The 16414-nt window shown below is 43.2% G+C and overlaps 1 protein-coding gene across 6 annotated transcripts in view; it reads left to right on the top strand.

The window, feature by feature from the left end:
- Positions 1 to 14040, top strand: part of LOC135898554 (venom metalloproteinase antarease-like TserMP_B) — a 37304-nt gene extending 23264 nt beyond the window's left edge. For all 6 annotated transcript variants that reach the window (XM_070527180.1, XM_065427583.1, XM_065427574.1 and 3 more), the window contains 4 exons: positions 69 to 200; positions 322 to 472; positions 10358 to 10471; positions 13184 to 14040. In XM_070527180.1, coding sequence (XP_070383281.1) covers positions 69 to 200; positions 322 to 472; positions 10358 to 10471; positions 13184 to 13231 — 445 coding nt within the window. In that variant the 3' untranslated portion in view covers positions 13232 to 14040. The remainder of the gene's footprint in view (positions 1 to 68; positions 201 to 321; positions 473 to 10357; positions 10472 to 13183) is intronic.
- Positions 14041 to 16414: the final 2374 nt, after the last annotated feature.

The following is a 16414-nucleotide window of genomic DNA, read 5'->3' as shown; positions in this document are numbered from 1 at the left end:
TAAGTCTACTTTTAACTCAAAGTAACAAACACTTGCTTTAAAGACTTAATCGTATTTCCACATGGCAGGTTGGGGGCGGAACACGATAATCCTCCAAAGTGCCCGTGGTCAGAAGGATATCTCATGAGTTACCTGGATGGAGGAGTTAAAAAATATCGGCTTTCTCCCTGCACTGTAGAGGATATACGCAATGCTGTGAAGTAAGAAGTGTCATTTCATTTATTCTTTTTTTATTTCACCAATTCCTTAGAACAACCAATTTTTAATGAGTCAAGTTCTGCAGCGGTTGAAAGTGGTCAATAGGAATTCTCTTCTTTGCAGGAAACTGCCATGGCATTGCACAATAATAGTTGCGCTTACGAACTACATGTCCCGACACAAAGAACTTCCAGGACAAATTGTTAATGCGGACCATTACTGTAGGAAATATCTGAAGGTAGATGACGAGCGAGAGAAGGTCTACTCCGTAAAGGTGAGCGCGCCATAGAGGACTAATCCGAAACACCTTTTCCTGAAACTTTGGCACCATCATAGCATAAAGCACGGGCTATTTAGCGTAATACGCAAGCTTGCATGATCTAGCTATCGGCAAGATTGATCAACTGAAACACTAAGTGCCTCATACCTGAGGATACCAGTATGTGCTATATGAGCACAGAAAATTATGAAACCAGTTAATCGTTTTCCAGGAAGAGAAATAGATTGACAGCGATAGAAAGGACATCGTTGTCCTTGAACTCTACGAACGGTGTTGTAAGCATCTGAAAGTGCGACATAGCTCGCAACAGCACTCAAGGCAAGTTCTGCTGGGTAGGTATTTGAAATGCTGGTACCTGAGCACCAAAAGCGGTGTTGCAGGCGTCGCATCGGGATGTTGCATGGGCTAAGACTAAACGAGACCGACGGAAAACCATCGGCATTAGACAGCGCCTACTGAAATATCAGATCACTTAATAGCACTGACGCCAGTGCCAATTAAATTCTTTTACTTTGCAATTTATAGCAACAAATGTTGCTGTTGATTCACTAGGAGAACAGGTCACAACGCGGATGAAATGCTTCTTGACTTTTATTTGCCTTCTGCGATTGCCAAAATTCCGACGAAACAATCAGTCGAAACCATAAAACATGGTCATGGCTGCTTTGGTCGTTTATTAGTACAGCGTCTGCCTAGCCTACGAATTCTTCTATATGTGCCACCCCATCCTGCGACGACGATGACAGCGACGACTGCCAGAATTCGCCAGTAGAGATATGGCTAAATACCTACAATGTCGCTTTAAGTCGATTTTGCCCAATCACGCTACGCTGCCTGCTCATGATGAAGACTTCAAATAAGTTGCAGTTTCTTAGCTGGAAAATGTACTAAGCCAGTGCCGAATTCAGCGCCACGCCCCGATGTCAATACTAAGGTAACTATAAAAATTTAATTAGGATATGTTCACACGTATTACATACCATTGGTAAACCATTCCATTAAAAATCGTCAATTCACCGGTAATGGCGACTTGGAAAAGTTTTACCATAATGAAAAAAGCAAGGTGCCGGCTAAGAATTCGATAACATTACGCCGATATCTCTCACATATAATGTAGTAAAACACACCCAAAAGAATCTTACATGACCACCTATATAATTGGTTGATGAAGAACACCATTTTGAGCCCATGCCAAATTGGCTTCAGACGCGGGTGCTCGATTTGGTGGGCCTATTTCTACGTAGAAATGTTGATTCAACTAGCTTGATATAAAAAAAATATGCAACATTAGTCACTACAAATATCACTAATGCATGTGACAGCGTAGAACATGTAAGTAAGCCTAATGCTGCTGGCAAAATATTTTGTCGCGTAGGTGTGTGAATTTGCAAACGCCAGCGAATTTTACTGCTCTCTACGCGGATTGTCTTCATCAACATATCAACAGTTAAGAGGTCTACCACAGGGCTCAGTCCTATCGTCACTGCTACTTATTGTTTTATTCACTATTGTACCTTTGCAACAGGATGTGCATGTGTACTTATACGTGACGACATTGCATTTTGCTTCATCGGTAGACTTACATGTTTTGTATCAAACATTTCAGTATTATACGAACCTCCTAGAAATGTGGCTTGATGAAATTAACCTCTCTCTTAATATCACGAAAGTGCCGCCGTAGCATTCCGTCAAAGCGTTCCTGTGCGAATTTTTGTTCTTTATCGACATGACAGTATCCTGCAGCTAAATTCAACAAAATAATTGGGAGTAATGTACGCCGAAAAGCTTAATTGGAGTCCACATATAAAGCATATTACCTGAAAGGGAGCATGCGCAGCAGGAATGCTGCGTAGGCTCAGCAGCGATACATCAGGGTTCTGTTGGCATGTTCTCATTATGGTCTTGTGCATCTACGTCTGCCTGATAATAGAATTTGGCTGCGTTTTTTTCTGGTGGACGTGCACACAGAATTCGGCCTCTGATTCCAATGGAACGAGAGGCGTGAAGTTTAAATCTTGGGCCTCATAAATTTGTCACTAAACATATTAAGAAGCACGCCTGTCTTCTCTTCACATGCGATTTCATATCCTAACAGTACAAACTTTTTTAAAGATACATCCATGACTACAGAGATCACAATATGTTTTCGCTAATGAACCGGCCTCTTTTTGTTAAATATCAGTGGTATCGCACACGTTTTCCTCAAGTTGTTTTCGCTCAGAAACTACTGGAACAATTAAACGTTCACCTATTCCAGGGGGTCTTACTAAATTCCTCGGTTCCAGATGCAAAATTGAATTTAATATTTTTTTACAAATGGTGCTAAAAACTTCTCTATTAACATCTGTATAGTATTCTGGAAGACGATCTTGCACACCTGAATACAAAAACCGTTATAGGAACTGATGCTTCCGTCTGTGAGAAAAAGGCAGGTGTGCGCATCATATGACCACATCTAAACTGGTGTTTTTCAATTCGGCTACCTCACTTCATGCCTATCTTGCAGGCGGAATAATTTGCACTTGTCTTAGCATTACCACCATCTCTGTCGTCAGCCATAATCTTAACTGATTGCCTGTCTGTTTGTTCTTCACTAACGAAAACCAAATTATCGGACTCGTTAAAAACTTCCTATTCTTTTCCCCCAAGACACTTACGCATCGTTCGTTTAGTGTGGGTGGCCAGGTCACAAAGGCCTATACTGAAACGAATATGCAGATACACTCGCAATAGCATCCCATAATGGTCCTATAATCGTCATTTTACCTTCGTTAGCTTTCATCACTTCGGTGCGATTAAGAAAATATGCTACTGCAATTCCTACAATCATTGGCAACATCTGATTTCCTGCATCTCTGTTTTCCTTGAAACAACAAGTGGTGCCCCTTTAGAAAAATTGAAGTAACTATTATAAGACTATGGTACCAAATCCCCCGACAGGACTTTTACCTCCACAGGTCTGGTGTGGCTTTATCGCCTTCGTCCCCTTTATGCGATGAGAGAGAACCTCTGGAACACTCCTTTTTGACACGCCGCCGTTCCAGAATTCAACTGAAAAGATTTTTGGAAGAACCCTTCCAGAAGCTTGGCTTGAATTTGACTCTTCTTGTAACTCTTTCCTTAGGGGCTACAATACACGGCTACAAGAACGTTTTTGGAGCCCTCTGCATCTTTCCGTGCGAGACAAAACGAACTCCATGTTAGAATTTTTCAAAATTCTGATATGGTGCACAAAATTCACAAAACATTTAGGTAATTGATCATTCATACCTGAAAAACTACAGTTTCAATGACATTTGCAAGATACTTATTTCATTTCACCTTAATTTATTCAAAAAAGGATTCTAGCAGTTCCTTCACTGATTTATGGCTGATCCCCCCAGATTGGGTTGAGCCATTTCACTAGGTAAAAAAAAAGAAATTCTCATTGTTACAAGGCATCGCATATTAGCATACCATTAAAGGACCGCTTCGCTCAGCGAAAAGAAATACGATGGGACATGCCACGTGACATACTGTCAGCCATTCTGGGCTAGCAGTAGCATGTAAAGATTGTAATATACGGTTTCGTCTATTCCCCGTGTACTCGTGAATCCCCGTGACAATATAATTGCTCTCAGAATAAAATCAGACTGCGACATAAAGAATATCAAAGAGATTGAAACCACACACTACTTTAAGCAGTATACAAATGGAAATAATTAAAACATAATCGCACGAAATACAATAATGTGCTGTATAGTGTAGTCGCAGAGCATGGTGTGTGTACTGGGCACGTAATCAATTGTCATGACGCTTGCATTGTCGCCTCCGATAGAAAACTGATATCCATCATGCACTTGAAATCTTTGATAATTCGTACTGCCACATGCTTAGCAGAAATACCGGCAGTCTGCAGTGATCTTGTTACATTGCATATCAACACATTTATTGGTTCTTATTTATATGTAAGAACTATTCCAGCAGCCTGTATGTGAAAGTAAGAAAAAGTACGATATGTTTTTTATTTGCATGGCATGACAAGTCTCATCTGCTTTGCGATTTTGCGAGATATGGTGTGTAATACCTTACGGATTGTTTACCCGGTATGGAGAAGATTGTTTTTTTTTTCCAAGAACCAGGTATACGTGATCGGTCGACCCTCTGCCATTAGGCTGGAAAAAGTCGAATAGATAGCAGGTTTTGCGTTGTTCCCTCATACACCATCTGTCACTAACACAGTGGTGCAACTGCTCAAATGATTCAAGCTCGTACTTGCTTCAAATCTTTAAATGGGTAGTGAGCGCGCGACCGCGACATGTATTGGGCGCTGCTTTTATTTAGGTTTATGTCGCACTACGTTCGTGGAGGAGTATAGGCACCACAATCTAAGCAAATAATAAAAAAGCAATATACTGGGTGTTTCAGTGAACACTTTCAAAATTTCAAAGGCTGCCTGTGGCAGGTAGCACAATTCTAGTTCATGAGCTGGTCTACTTGAAGACGCGCAGATTACTTGCACAAAAAATGAAATACATAATCAGCCTAATTAACAAACATAAATATTTACGTTTTTAATTAATTACCTTAGCACTCATGTTACAATTTACACGTGCAGCCACGTACTTGCATTTACATATGCAGCAATGGCGGATGGACTTGAAACGAATTCTCAGGATGACACCAGTTTCGAAACATCACTTCCTGAACTTTCTGGAAAAATGCGTTGCAGTTCCAGTTACTTTCTTGCTTCAAGAAATAAAACAATGTTTTGTGAAGAAAGTCAAAGTCAACAAGTTGCTGAAGTGCAGCTCCGAGGAACATTCTTGACGCTTACATTACAATTTCAAATGGAGCATCAAATCATGGATGAATAATAAGCACTACAACTGCAACGGCTTATTTCGCGGTTGTGATGGCAGCCGAAGCATCACAAGACATGAAACGTTTCGGAGGCTGGCTGCTTGTGTTGCAAAGAAGGTCGCCGAAGACTGGGAAAGCTCCGCGCCACAAACTACTAAACAATTTGACGAGCCCGAAGAGCTATCGCAACTTGCGAAGTGTTAGTGGCGGAAAATACTTCACTGCTTCAACATCAGATGACACTCGAGCCATGATGTAACGAAGGCAAATGTTTGTACATGCAAGACACTATGTTGCTAAAGGCATTTCAATAATGGACGCGGTTGGACTACGTGGCATTCACGACAAGAATTTCCTCATTGCTGGCTTGTCGTGGTTTCTGTAGTCCCACCTGTGCTGCAGCAACAACACCCAGAACAACTCCAATATGCGGGTGTCCCATTGCACACCTCACCACATTCAACAATATCACCTGCGACACTCTTCACGGAGCTGCAAACAAAGCTCACACATCAAATGGGAGGTATGTTCACTCAAGTCACCGAGGAACTGCAACAACATATAGCGACACATATACAGCTCAAACAGTACGTGCATGACTCTTTACAAAGGGTTTAAGAGGACCCGCAAGTGACAGCCTACCTTCGGCGACAATAAACCGAATGTCAAATACATCGTAACCGCTGTGACGGAGGAAGCAACCTCGGGCACTCCCTAGCATGGCTAGCAGGGCACCCAGACAGTAAGGTAATCTTAATATTTCGATATGGAACTGTCATTCACTACATAACAATAACGCTACACTCACACAGTATATCAAGGTGGTGCTAATCCCACCAAACATCATTTGCTTACAAGAACGCGGCAAAACACCGAAACCAATCGTGGTTTACCGCCTTTACATCGACCAAAACCAGCTAGGTGTAACGACCCTGGCATGAAAGGACTTAGCCGCAACCGCGACCGTAGCGCCGAGGATGGAAACACATCATGAAATAGTCACCATTTGGAGGGTCAAGAAAAGACGGCCAAAATGTACATTGGTTCACGCGTACAGTCGCGAACGCACCACCGATTTGTTTGCAACTATGAACCACGCATCTACACTGTTTTCACAGTGGGACTGACTTATTTTCTTTGGTGAATTCAATCCATGGGACACCGAGAGGAGGTATAAGTGAGGTACGAGCAAGGGAATCAATTTCCTCCACATTACTCACGCCCACGAGATACTGCTTCCCACACACCCGAAAGTTCCTACAAGGATGGGCAACAGTGTGGCTCTGCACACGAGGGCGGATCTTGCCTTTATCAGCGATGACAACGGTGTTACCTGGAGTAACCTCGAGGAAAACTTAGGCTGCAACCGGGGCATTCTATGCACTGCGATGAACATGGTAAAAGTCCACCTACTCTTAGAAACTGCCCCGCTGACGGAGAGGAAGAACCATAGATAACACCAGCTGACATCCCTCCGACAGCGACAACGACAGAAGAAGGGAGTTAATTTTTAAAGGAACATTATAATGCCATCATTTGGGACATACAAACCACACAGCACAGGTCCGCTATAAACAACCACCTAGCCCATCTCTAGGAAGCTCGTAAAGCGTCAGCAAGAAGTGCGAAAGACGGCGCCACAACCAAAAACTAGGGTGGCGGATAGACTAATAGGAGGCAGAAGCATACACCTACGATCGAACATTCAATAACACCAACTGGTGCAACTTCTGTGACTCCTTCATACGTACATTGAGCACAAAGAAGAGAGGCCATATTGCGATGCATGCTGCATCCGGCCAGTACGCGCATATAGATGCCTAATGTAATGCGGCGACTCATAGGAGAGCACCAAGAGACAAAGACAGCTATTCCAACAAGTCAAGACCACCTACAGTGGTGCGACTCATGCACCTAGAACAACACCCAATGAGAACCATAGGTGGAAGTCAGCGAATATCTCGACGTCCCCATCATCTTCGTGGAATAATACGCAGACGCGCAGTCTTTCAAGAAGAACATGGCACCAGGACCAAACCACGTCACCAATGCTATGATCCGAAATCTCAGTGACACGGCCATCGGACAGCTTGTGTATCTGTTCAACGATGACGTCTGGGGGATGGGACGTCAAGTACCAGCGCCATGAAAATCGGACAACAGTATCATGTTTCCAAAGCCTGGCAAGCCGCGAGAGAACGGACAGTGGCGGCCGTCCATCTCATTAACGTCGGTGAGTAGTGTTACTAGCCTCATTAAGAAATTGCAAGTAACAGAGAGGAAAGGATGGCGACAGACATTATGAAACTTGCCCAGGTCTTTGTCATAAGCAGAATCACCTGCACCCTCCCTCTTCAAGCCTCCATACGAACCGACATCGACGAAGCAAATCGGCTGATCGGAATCGGCTGCGAAACTGCACTAGGCCTGCCGAAAACAAGAGCACGGACCGCATCAGTGAACTGAACACGAACATGTACGAAGAACTCTGCTCGGCAACACTCATGGCACAGCGCGAAAGTATGAACGCGACGCCCCAGGCGCGCTTCATGCTATGCGACTTCGCTGGTCCCAAAGGCCAATGTTCTGCGGAGACTAGGTGACATTTATGCCCGCTGATCTAAGGGAAAGAATTCATACGGAACTCATCGCACGTCACATAAGCCTTACTGCTATGAGGTACGGCGACAAGCCCCAGAAGCCATCCTGCCCAAAAGAAAGACACAGACACGTACTTTACAAGACGCGGGCTGATACCCCGGAGCCATACCCCTTACTTTGCATGGCGCACAGCATAATAGCATCGTCCCCGCTTAATGCAGCGCCTCCACTTTAATACAGTTGACATATCTAGAACACAAACCCACACACACACACACACACACACACACACACACACACACACACATATATATATATATATATATATATATATATATATATATATATATATATGGACATGACTAAAAGTAGTTTGTGCATGACTGCGGTTTGTTTTGCGCGCGGAGAATTTCTTGCATTCCAGACAGCAGAAAATGCTCATTGCGGTGGCGCTGACCATGCAAATGTAGTACAAGACAATGAAAAAATCGCCATTATTCCAAGTTCCTTCTGCGTCGAAGCCATCGACTTGAAAGGCTAGGAAAGGAGCCGGCACCAGCTTCGACAGGCAGGCAAAATAGCGCTCGGTAAACGTTTTACAACAGCTAAATCGTTATGTTGACGACAGTTGCCGCGATATACTGGTGGCTCCAGCGCTTCGGCCCCCTGTCACATTCCGACAGAAAGGCAAAAACGCTGGTGTCTCCCTTGAGGTGCGCGGTAATTAACCCCAAGAGGCCACACTTAATACAGTGCTCTCCATTACTGCGTCCGTCGTAATCCGTAGCAGTCTTGGTATACTCAGGACGACAATGTAAATTCCTTAACCATACCCTGATTTCTTTCCTCCCTTCCTTCCTTTAATATCGACAGCACTGCAGGTATGGCCACAGTAGCTGCGCTCACGTGAAACTGGCAGGTAAATAATTGAAAACAAGCTAGTGTGTGCAAAGCGGTGAAGCTTCCAATATTTGCAATACAGTTACGTTAGGCTCACGAAAGGAGATGGTGACGCACCTTGCTGCTTCAAAATAAACACTCAATCAATAGCTAGAACGGAGCGGCATATAACGCATCGTTCGGGGTCATTTTCCTCGTACTCACGATAGCTATATCTGTCAATCTTATGAATGGAGCTTCCTTGTTGCGGCCAGCGGAAGTGAATGGAAATATTTGTCGGTTTAGCAAACTTGCAGACATGCCGGCAAAATTTATCCCGCTTATTCTACGTCTCCTAATGGTGCAGCCATATTGTCGGTATAACTTCGAGGCAGCGCAAGCTTGAAGTAAGTGCAGTTACCTATATTTGCAGCAGTGTATGTTGGCGGTGGATCATACTGCACTGAACCTTTTGAACGAGGTTGAAAGTTTCTCAGACAAAGCCAAGTTCCCGGTTAAACAGCGACTGCAGCGAAGAATCCGCAGCATAGCGAATAAAGACAAAACATTGTAGAACAATATTCACCTGTCGAAGCAGTTTGTTTGCGCGCAGCTCCCATGCTTGATTATCTTACCACTTTTAGCCTTTCCTCCGCGCACGACAGCTATTCAATGCGTATAGTGCTATTTCTTTAAATACATTTTTACTATCACCTACCACATAAGCATGGGCAACAGTTACACGAAATGTGAATACCACACACGATCGCCTATGGTGAACAATCGACATAAGACGGCAGCCTAAGAAGCACAAATGTACCTCCAAATGACTATGCGAATCCTTCCGGTCAGCGTAGCGAAGCGTTACAGTGGCTACAGTGTTCGGATGTCACGCAATCTGCCGATGTTTTTGCAATGTGTATTTCGATGTCTGTGTGACGAGTCTTCCACAAATTCTATAAAATGGCTCTAAGCTATGTGTATGTGACCTCGCGCAAATCCCATCTGGGTAATGCCTGCCCCAAAAAAAGATGTCATGAAAATTTCCGGTAGGGCTGCATAATCCTGAACCGCATAATATTTGAGCCGCTTATTAAGCAGTATAGATTTGATCTGAAATACCGCATAAAGATTTAGCGTTATTCGTGACATTTCCAAAGCCTTCTCTGCAACAAATGGGGCCGTTAAATGCGGGCCGCGTATGCAAGAACCGCAAGGCCGCTTGGAGTGAGCCATTTACAAGCGTCGAAATTTTGATCTACTCTGCGCGTTATATGCGTTGTTTTATGCCGGTATTGACTAAGAGTGTAAGGATGTGTTCAAACGGCGCTCACCATGCAGTTAATGTGTTCCTATAAGCCTCTATGGGGCACTTAAGGGGGGTAAAAACTACCAAGCGAGTGCATTTTTGTAGCAGAGGGTGTAGACCGGTACGTCAAAAGTGCTTCTAGTGGATGACTTTTTGCAAAGCATACTTTACAAGCCGATGAAACTGTGTTTACTGAAGAGAAGTCAGCAGCATAGAAATAATCAAGAGAACTGTGTTTTTCTTTTCAGACTGAGCGTAGTGCCAAGAAGTGCAAAATGGATTGCTGCCATTCACCGAGCTTTAAAATAAAAATATGCCTGGAAGCTAACATACCGGATGGAATGCAGTGCGTTACGGGGAAGGTTTGTATGGTGTAAATGGTCTAAACACTGTTGATTTCGAGTAGAAACATCATGATAGAAAGTAATAGATATAAATGCAACAAAAGCGAATGCTTACGATGATCGACTGTTTTTCCTGGGTGGTAGAAGTTGCAAAGCTTACCGTAACTTCCCGTTTTCGATATGTGCATATTAGTCGCAGCCTGAAAAATAGCGCACCTAAGTGTTAGAATGAGCGTCGTGTTGAAGAAACGAAATTATTGCTGAGCATAATTTGGCGGAAGTATTCCCTTCATCACTAGCTCAAAATTGAAGCATTGGTTTTTTATTCGTGTTTTGATTTCTGTCGGAAACTCAACAGAAATGGAAGCAATATCGAAAGAATATCATGGAGACTTTTGCTTTGCATACTAAAATAGATAGCGTATATCACAGCGTGCCGAAGTACAGAAGTTTAGTGGAAACTAGTTATGCAAAATGTACTTTGTTGCAATATTCACGTAGATAACTAGGATGTACCCCAAGAAAGGTAACCACGCTACAGCTGCAATAAGCACTTTGTGTTGTTTTCAGGTGTGATTTTAGAAATATGTTTATTTTTCTTATAAATATATATAAGAACAAATTACAAAAAATTGGCCTAAATATTTTATGTCCAAAAGAATATCTCACCTGACCAGAAGATAATAATTTTTGAGCTACGATCTATTTCAACAGAGTGGAACAAAAAAAAAGTTACTGGCATTGTATCAATTTTTATTGTATTTCTTGCTTGAAGTAAGAATTATTTTTGAAGTGACTTTAGGAAGCAGTCTCTAGCAAGCAAGATGGTGCCATAACTTTTTTTTCAGCAACCCTATTGAAGATTTCGAAATCTCAAAACCCTCAATTATTAAATTACAAATTATAACTTAGCAATAAACAACGAAATTGCAATTCTGGAAATGGTACCTCTTATTATGCCTAAACCGCAACGATTTCATGTGTGATACACCTCTCTGATGTATAATGGTACTTTGTGAGTAGAAATTACTCAAAATGGTCATAAAGCTGCAATGAAATCGCGTGAGATGTAAATCCATATATGCACTCGCGAGAGCATCCCCGTGCAAAGGATGCTTTCTCAGATGCCGTTTACCGAATTCCGATATCGGTTTTCCGTGCAGGCTATAGCGTTTATAAGTTCCGTTTTTCACTTTTTCTACCTACGAATCTTCCGTAAATATTGTAACAGCCTCGACATTTTATATCAAAATTAAGATCAGTACAGTTGGTAGAAACTGTTCTCTCAAAAGCAACAATTTTCTGTCAAATTGGACAAATAAAGTTTATTCCTATCCTATCCTATCCTGTCAAATTAGTCCACTGGTATTCTTAAAAGTGTTTCCGTGTTTTACATTCATTTGAATGGGAAGATATAGGTTTTAGCGTGGAAGCTTGGGATTGCTGGTGATTCAGTGGAAAAAGGACACAGCGCAAGAAAGACAAAGACGCGAGAGAGCGACACGCTCACAGTGCTGGCATACGACACTTTATTCATGAGCTACCCGAAAATACATGTTTAAGGTTTTTGGACCTCAGGGTGTGCGTGTCCAGTAGACATTTGTGGTGGTCGTTCAAACCAAGGACTGGTAAACCGTTTCTCTGTTTCTAGTCACCAGATTCAGTTTTAGTCAAAAGAGGAATCGTTAATGTCTGCCTTGTGAGTAACTTGAGAAGGTCATGTCCGCATTGTATGCAAAACGTCTTGATGGACAAGTCGACCGCTTGTTGTCTGGCTTTAGTATCAGCTGTCGCGGAAAAGCTTTTTAAGCAAATCAAGCATAGCGAAGCTGATCGAGCATCACGTCCGCCAGTGCAAAAGAGAAAAAAAAACTTGGAGTACTCTCCTTTAAACTTTATTTGTCCCACAAACTGAAGAGGATAGGGAAGGGCGCTCGAATTGCGATGAATTATTCCGCTCCCGAAAAACTATCAATGTTTTGCAACGTTACTTCACAAGCCAGGAGTGGCTATTTTACTGTAAAAAAACAGGAAGTGTTTAGTGCCCTGCATCACTGGCGTGGTGTATGTGATTCCTCTCTCTTGGGGAAGAAAGTACGTGGGACAGAGAGGAAGGTGCATGAATGATCGTCTCAGGGAGAAGCATAACAATTTGTGCAACAGGGTACAGGACCATCTGGGTATTATTGCCGCGACCACGGGTGTAAGCCCTACTTGAAAAAAAGCAAATTTCTCCGTAAACATAGTTCACAGTTGATACGTGAAATCATTGAAGCAGATTTTATTAGGAAGTTTGATAGCTTGTGCGCCAGTTATTTGTTTGCACTTTCATCTCGGGAAATAGCGTATCTTGAAAGGGATTGAATGGCAATCATTCTGTGTGCTCTGTAGGTACGTGGCTATCATTATCAGCATTGCGAATGATGTTCCAGGCTTTATTTTTTATTTTTGCCGGCCATTCACATATTGCGCATGGTAGCACCCTATATATTCATTCCTTCATGACTTCATGAATAAACTGTTGTAAGTCAGCTCAGCGCGTGTCGCTCTCTCGTGTCCTTGTCTATTTTTCGCTGTGTCCTTTTTTCGACGTGTTCGCCTCGAACTAAAGCTTTCTGCCAATGTTTTGCCAAAATCAATCGTATAAAATATTTATAGGTGTATCAAGCTTGGCAGGAGTTTTGTCTATTGATTGATGTTCCTAATACTTTCTGTTCTTTCTTCTTCTAGACATGCCAAAGAGGAGTCTGCGGAAACCACACATATATTCAGCTTTGAAGGTCATGCTCCTCGGCTAATGTTAAAATCCCCAAAGAAACCAACAAAATCTCCTTTGCCTTGTTTTCTGGGTGCATGGGGTGGGCAACAAGACCAATTGTTTGTCTGTGTGCTTCTGGTCGTGTAAGCATCATGTGGTATCTAGTTACCCCTAAAGCTCTTTTTGAATCCATTACTCGATGACCGCAACGGGGATTCTTCATTACCTATACCAGCGATGATCTAGTCTTCTTATTGGTCGTGTATTCAATCTTCCACGATGCTGCGTATCTAGCATGGAACCCCGCAGAGCGAATGGAAGTTGCCCGCACACACAGTTGTGAAGCAATGCTTCAAAGAACAATTGTCAAGTATATCTGGCAAAAAAAATGCAAAACTCCTGATGGCACAAACAATGCTGTTAACAACATTCAGTTCTGTGCAGGTTTAGGGGGGCGTGGGAAATGTGTATTCCAAACCAAATTTTCTCCTTCTTTGAAGAGTTAGATGAGCAATCCTGCTTAAGTGTAAAATGTTGCAATATCGTAAAAATGTAGAGGCCCTTTTGTGATCACACCAACAAAACGACTGCAAAGTCAAGAAAGATGCCTTGCGTGCTGCATCTACTGGGAGGAGTCCTAAAGATTGTCGATTTTGTTCGTCTTGTTCATCGCGGCGCCCGTGCGCCTTGTGCAAAAGAAACACACAATTTGTATGTAGCAGTATTTACCATTTCTCCCAAGTCATCGACTGCTTTTCTCGGTGTATGCGAAAGGTTAGACACTTTTAGAAATCTATTCGTTTGTTTGAATAAAAGTACCAAGGCTTTATGGTGGTTCATGATGGTGACAGCAGTTGTGCTCAAAATTGTATTGGCTTTGTCGGTCCGCCCGTTCTGCTACGCTGACGACAACCATTGTTGTGCTCGATAACCCCCAACGATGATTTTTTTTCGTTGTCAGGAGGTTTGTCACCGACAGCATCGCAATTGCTGCAGCCTGAAGCAAAGCAAAGCTTAACAATAACTGCCACTAAGTGAATCTGAGCACACTGCAGTAAAGCAATTTGAATTTGGGAGTCGAACGCACTAACGACTAAGCTATTGCGCAACTTCTCGTTTTCTTTATTACACGGGGGGTCAACTTTCAGAAAAAAAAAAAGCAGTACGCGGTTGTTTGCGCGTTCGACTCTTAAATTCAAACAGCTTCTTCGGCCTGAGCTCAAATTCAATTGATGGCAATTGTTTATAAGTTTTTAATACACAAATTTAAGGATACTGAAGCATAATCAGAAGTTACGAAATCACCTGCAAGTGCCAAATAAACACATTCAGCGTACACATTACGAGTGTAAGCAGCAGATACTAGGAAAAAGGGATCCAATGCAGCTTCAGGATGCCCGTCGTACATTCTACAGCGCCAAAGATGCTGCGTTCTACAGTGCGAACGAACGCTGTGTACCATTATATAGCATCTAATAGGGAGGCTCACAGGGATACTTTAAAAAAGTATGAAATGACTTGCATATGGAGGGATATTTACAACTTCTTTGTCTTATTGGGACAGTGTCCCCAAATAACACGGTACCCTATCAGTCTACAGAAGAATGATGAATTGCTTTATTATTTGAACACAAACGCCAGTTTGTCAACCACGGCAAAAAGCAGCCTCCTTTCTCGAACCACGTTTTGACCAGAAAGGTTTACGAATGCCACTTAATGTAAATGTTTTGGTTCCTGGAGGAAGGATCCGTCATGTCTCTGGTATCGCACAGCAGCCGCACTGGAAAATTATTGGAATAAATCGCGCCGGGCACAAAAATATGCGAGCAGTAGCGATACCACCCCAAGCACGATTATACAAAGCGAGGCTACATTTTGCATATCCTGTTGAAATTGCGCTGGACATGATGGTTCTGCGTGTGCATGTTATTCTTCGATCCTTGCCAGGCTCCTGCAAGCAGCATCGGCGCCACAGTAGAGGCTTACGCGATAGTGATGGCAATATTCTCCTTATTTGGCGCATGCCCACAATAGAGGATGCGCCGAGAAAAAGGCAGCTTTGAACTCATCTGCGACGTCAACGCAAAAAGCGATGACGTAGCGCCAACGCCCGATTATTTACCGAGTAGCTCACAGGAGGGTGAGGCCAAGTACTGCACCAGGGTGGCCAATCCTGCTCTGGTGAGGGAGTGCGTTACCGCTTCTGGTCACTGGGATCAGGCCACACTCCAGGCCTGTTTGTGCAATTTTATCAACACACGGATTTTTTTTAATCCGGTGGAAAATTGCCGGCACCGGGATTCAACCCACGGACCTCTAGCACGCGAGGCGGGTGTTCTACCTCTACGCCACCGCTGCGCCGGAATCACTGGCTCCGCACAGGCCGCCATTGGAATATGAACATGGCAACGCTTAACGCTAGTACGTTATCTAGTAAGGCGAGTCTAGCAGTGCTATTGGATGAATTAGAGGGCAATAAACGGGATATAATAGGGCTCAGTGAAGTTAGAAGGCCAAAAGAAGCATATACAGTTCTAAAAAGCGGGCTCGTCCTGTGCTACCGGGGCTTAGCAGAGAGAAGACAACTAGGAGTCGGATTCCTGATTAATAGGAATATAGCAGATAACATACACGAATTCTATAACATTAACGAGAGGGTGGCAGGTGTTGTTGTGAAACATAGTAAGAGGTACGAAATGAAGATTGTACAGGCATACGCCCCTACATCCAGTCATGATGACCAGGAAGTCGAAAGCTTCTATGAAGACGCGGTATCGGCGATAGGTAGAGTGAAAACTAAACACACTATACTAATGGGCGACTTTAATGCCAAGGTAGGGAAGAAGCAGGCTGGAGACAAGGCAGTGGGGGAATATGGCAGAGGCACTAGGAATAGCAGGGGAGAGTTATTAGTAGAGTTTGCGGAACAAAATAATATGAGGATAATGAATACCTTCTTATCCGAAAGTCGAAAGCCGAAAGTGGACGTGCAGGAGCCCGAACGGTGAGACTAGAAATGAAATAGACTTCATACTCTGCGCTAACCCTGGCATCATACAAGATGTGGACGTGCTCGGCAAGGTGCGTTGCAGTGACCACGGGATGGTAAGAACTCAAATTAGCCTAGACCTGAGGAGGGAACGGAAGAAACTGGTACATAAGAAGCCGAATAATGAGTTGGCGGTAAGAGGGAAAATAGAGGA

The sequence above is a fragment of the Dermacentor albipictus genome, chromosome 10 (genome assembly GCF_038994185.2).
Source record: "Dermacentor albipictus isolate Rhodes 1998 colony chromosome 10, USDA_Dalb.pri_finalv2, whole genome shotgun sequence".
Taxonomy (NCBI): Eukaryota; Metazoa; Arthropoda; class Arachnida; order Ixodida; family Ixodidae; genus Dermacentor; species Dermacentor albipictus.
Note: the sequence above shows the minus strand (reverse complement) of the source record. Positions and strands in the feature narration are given on the sequence as shown.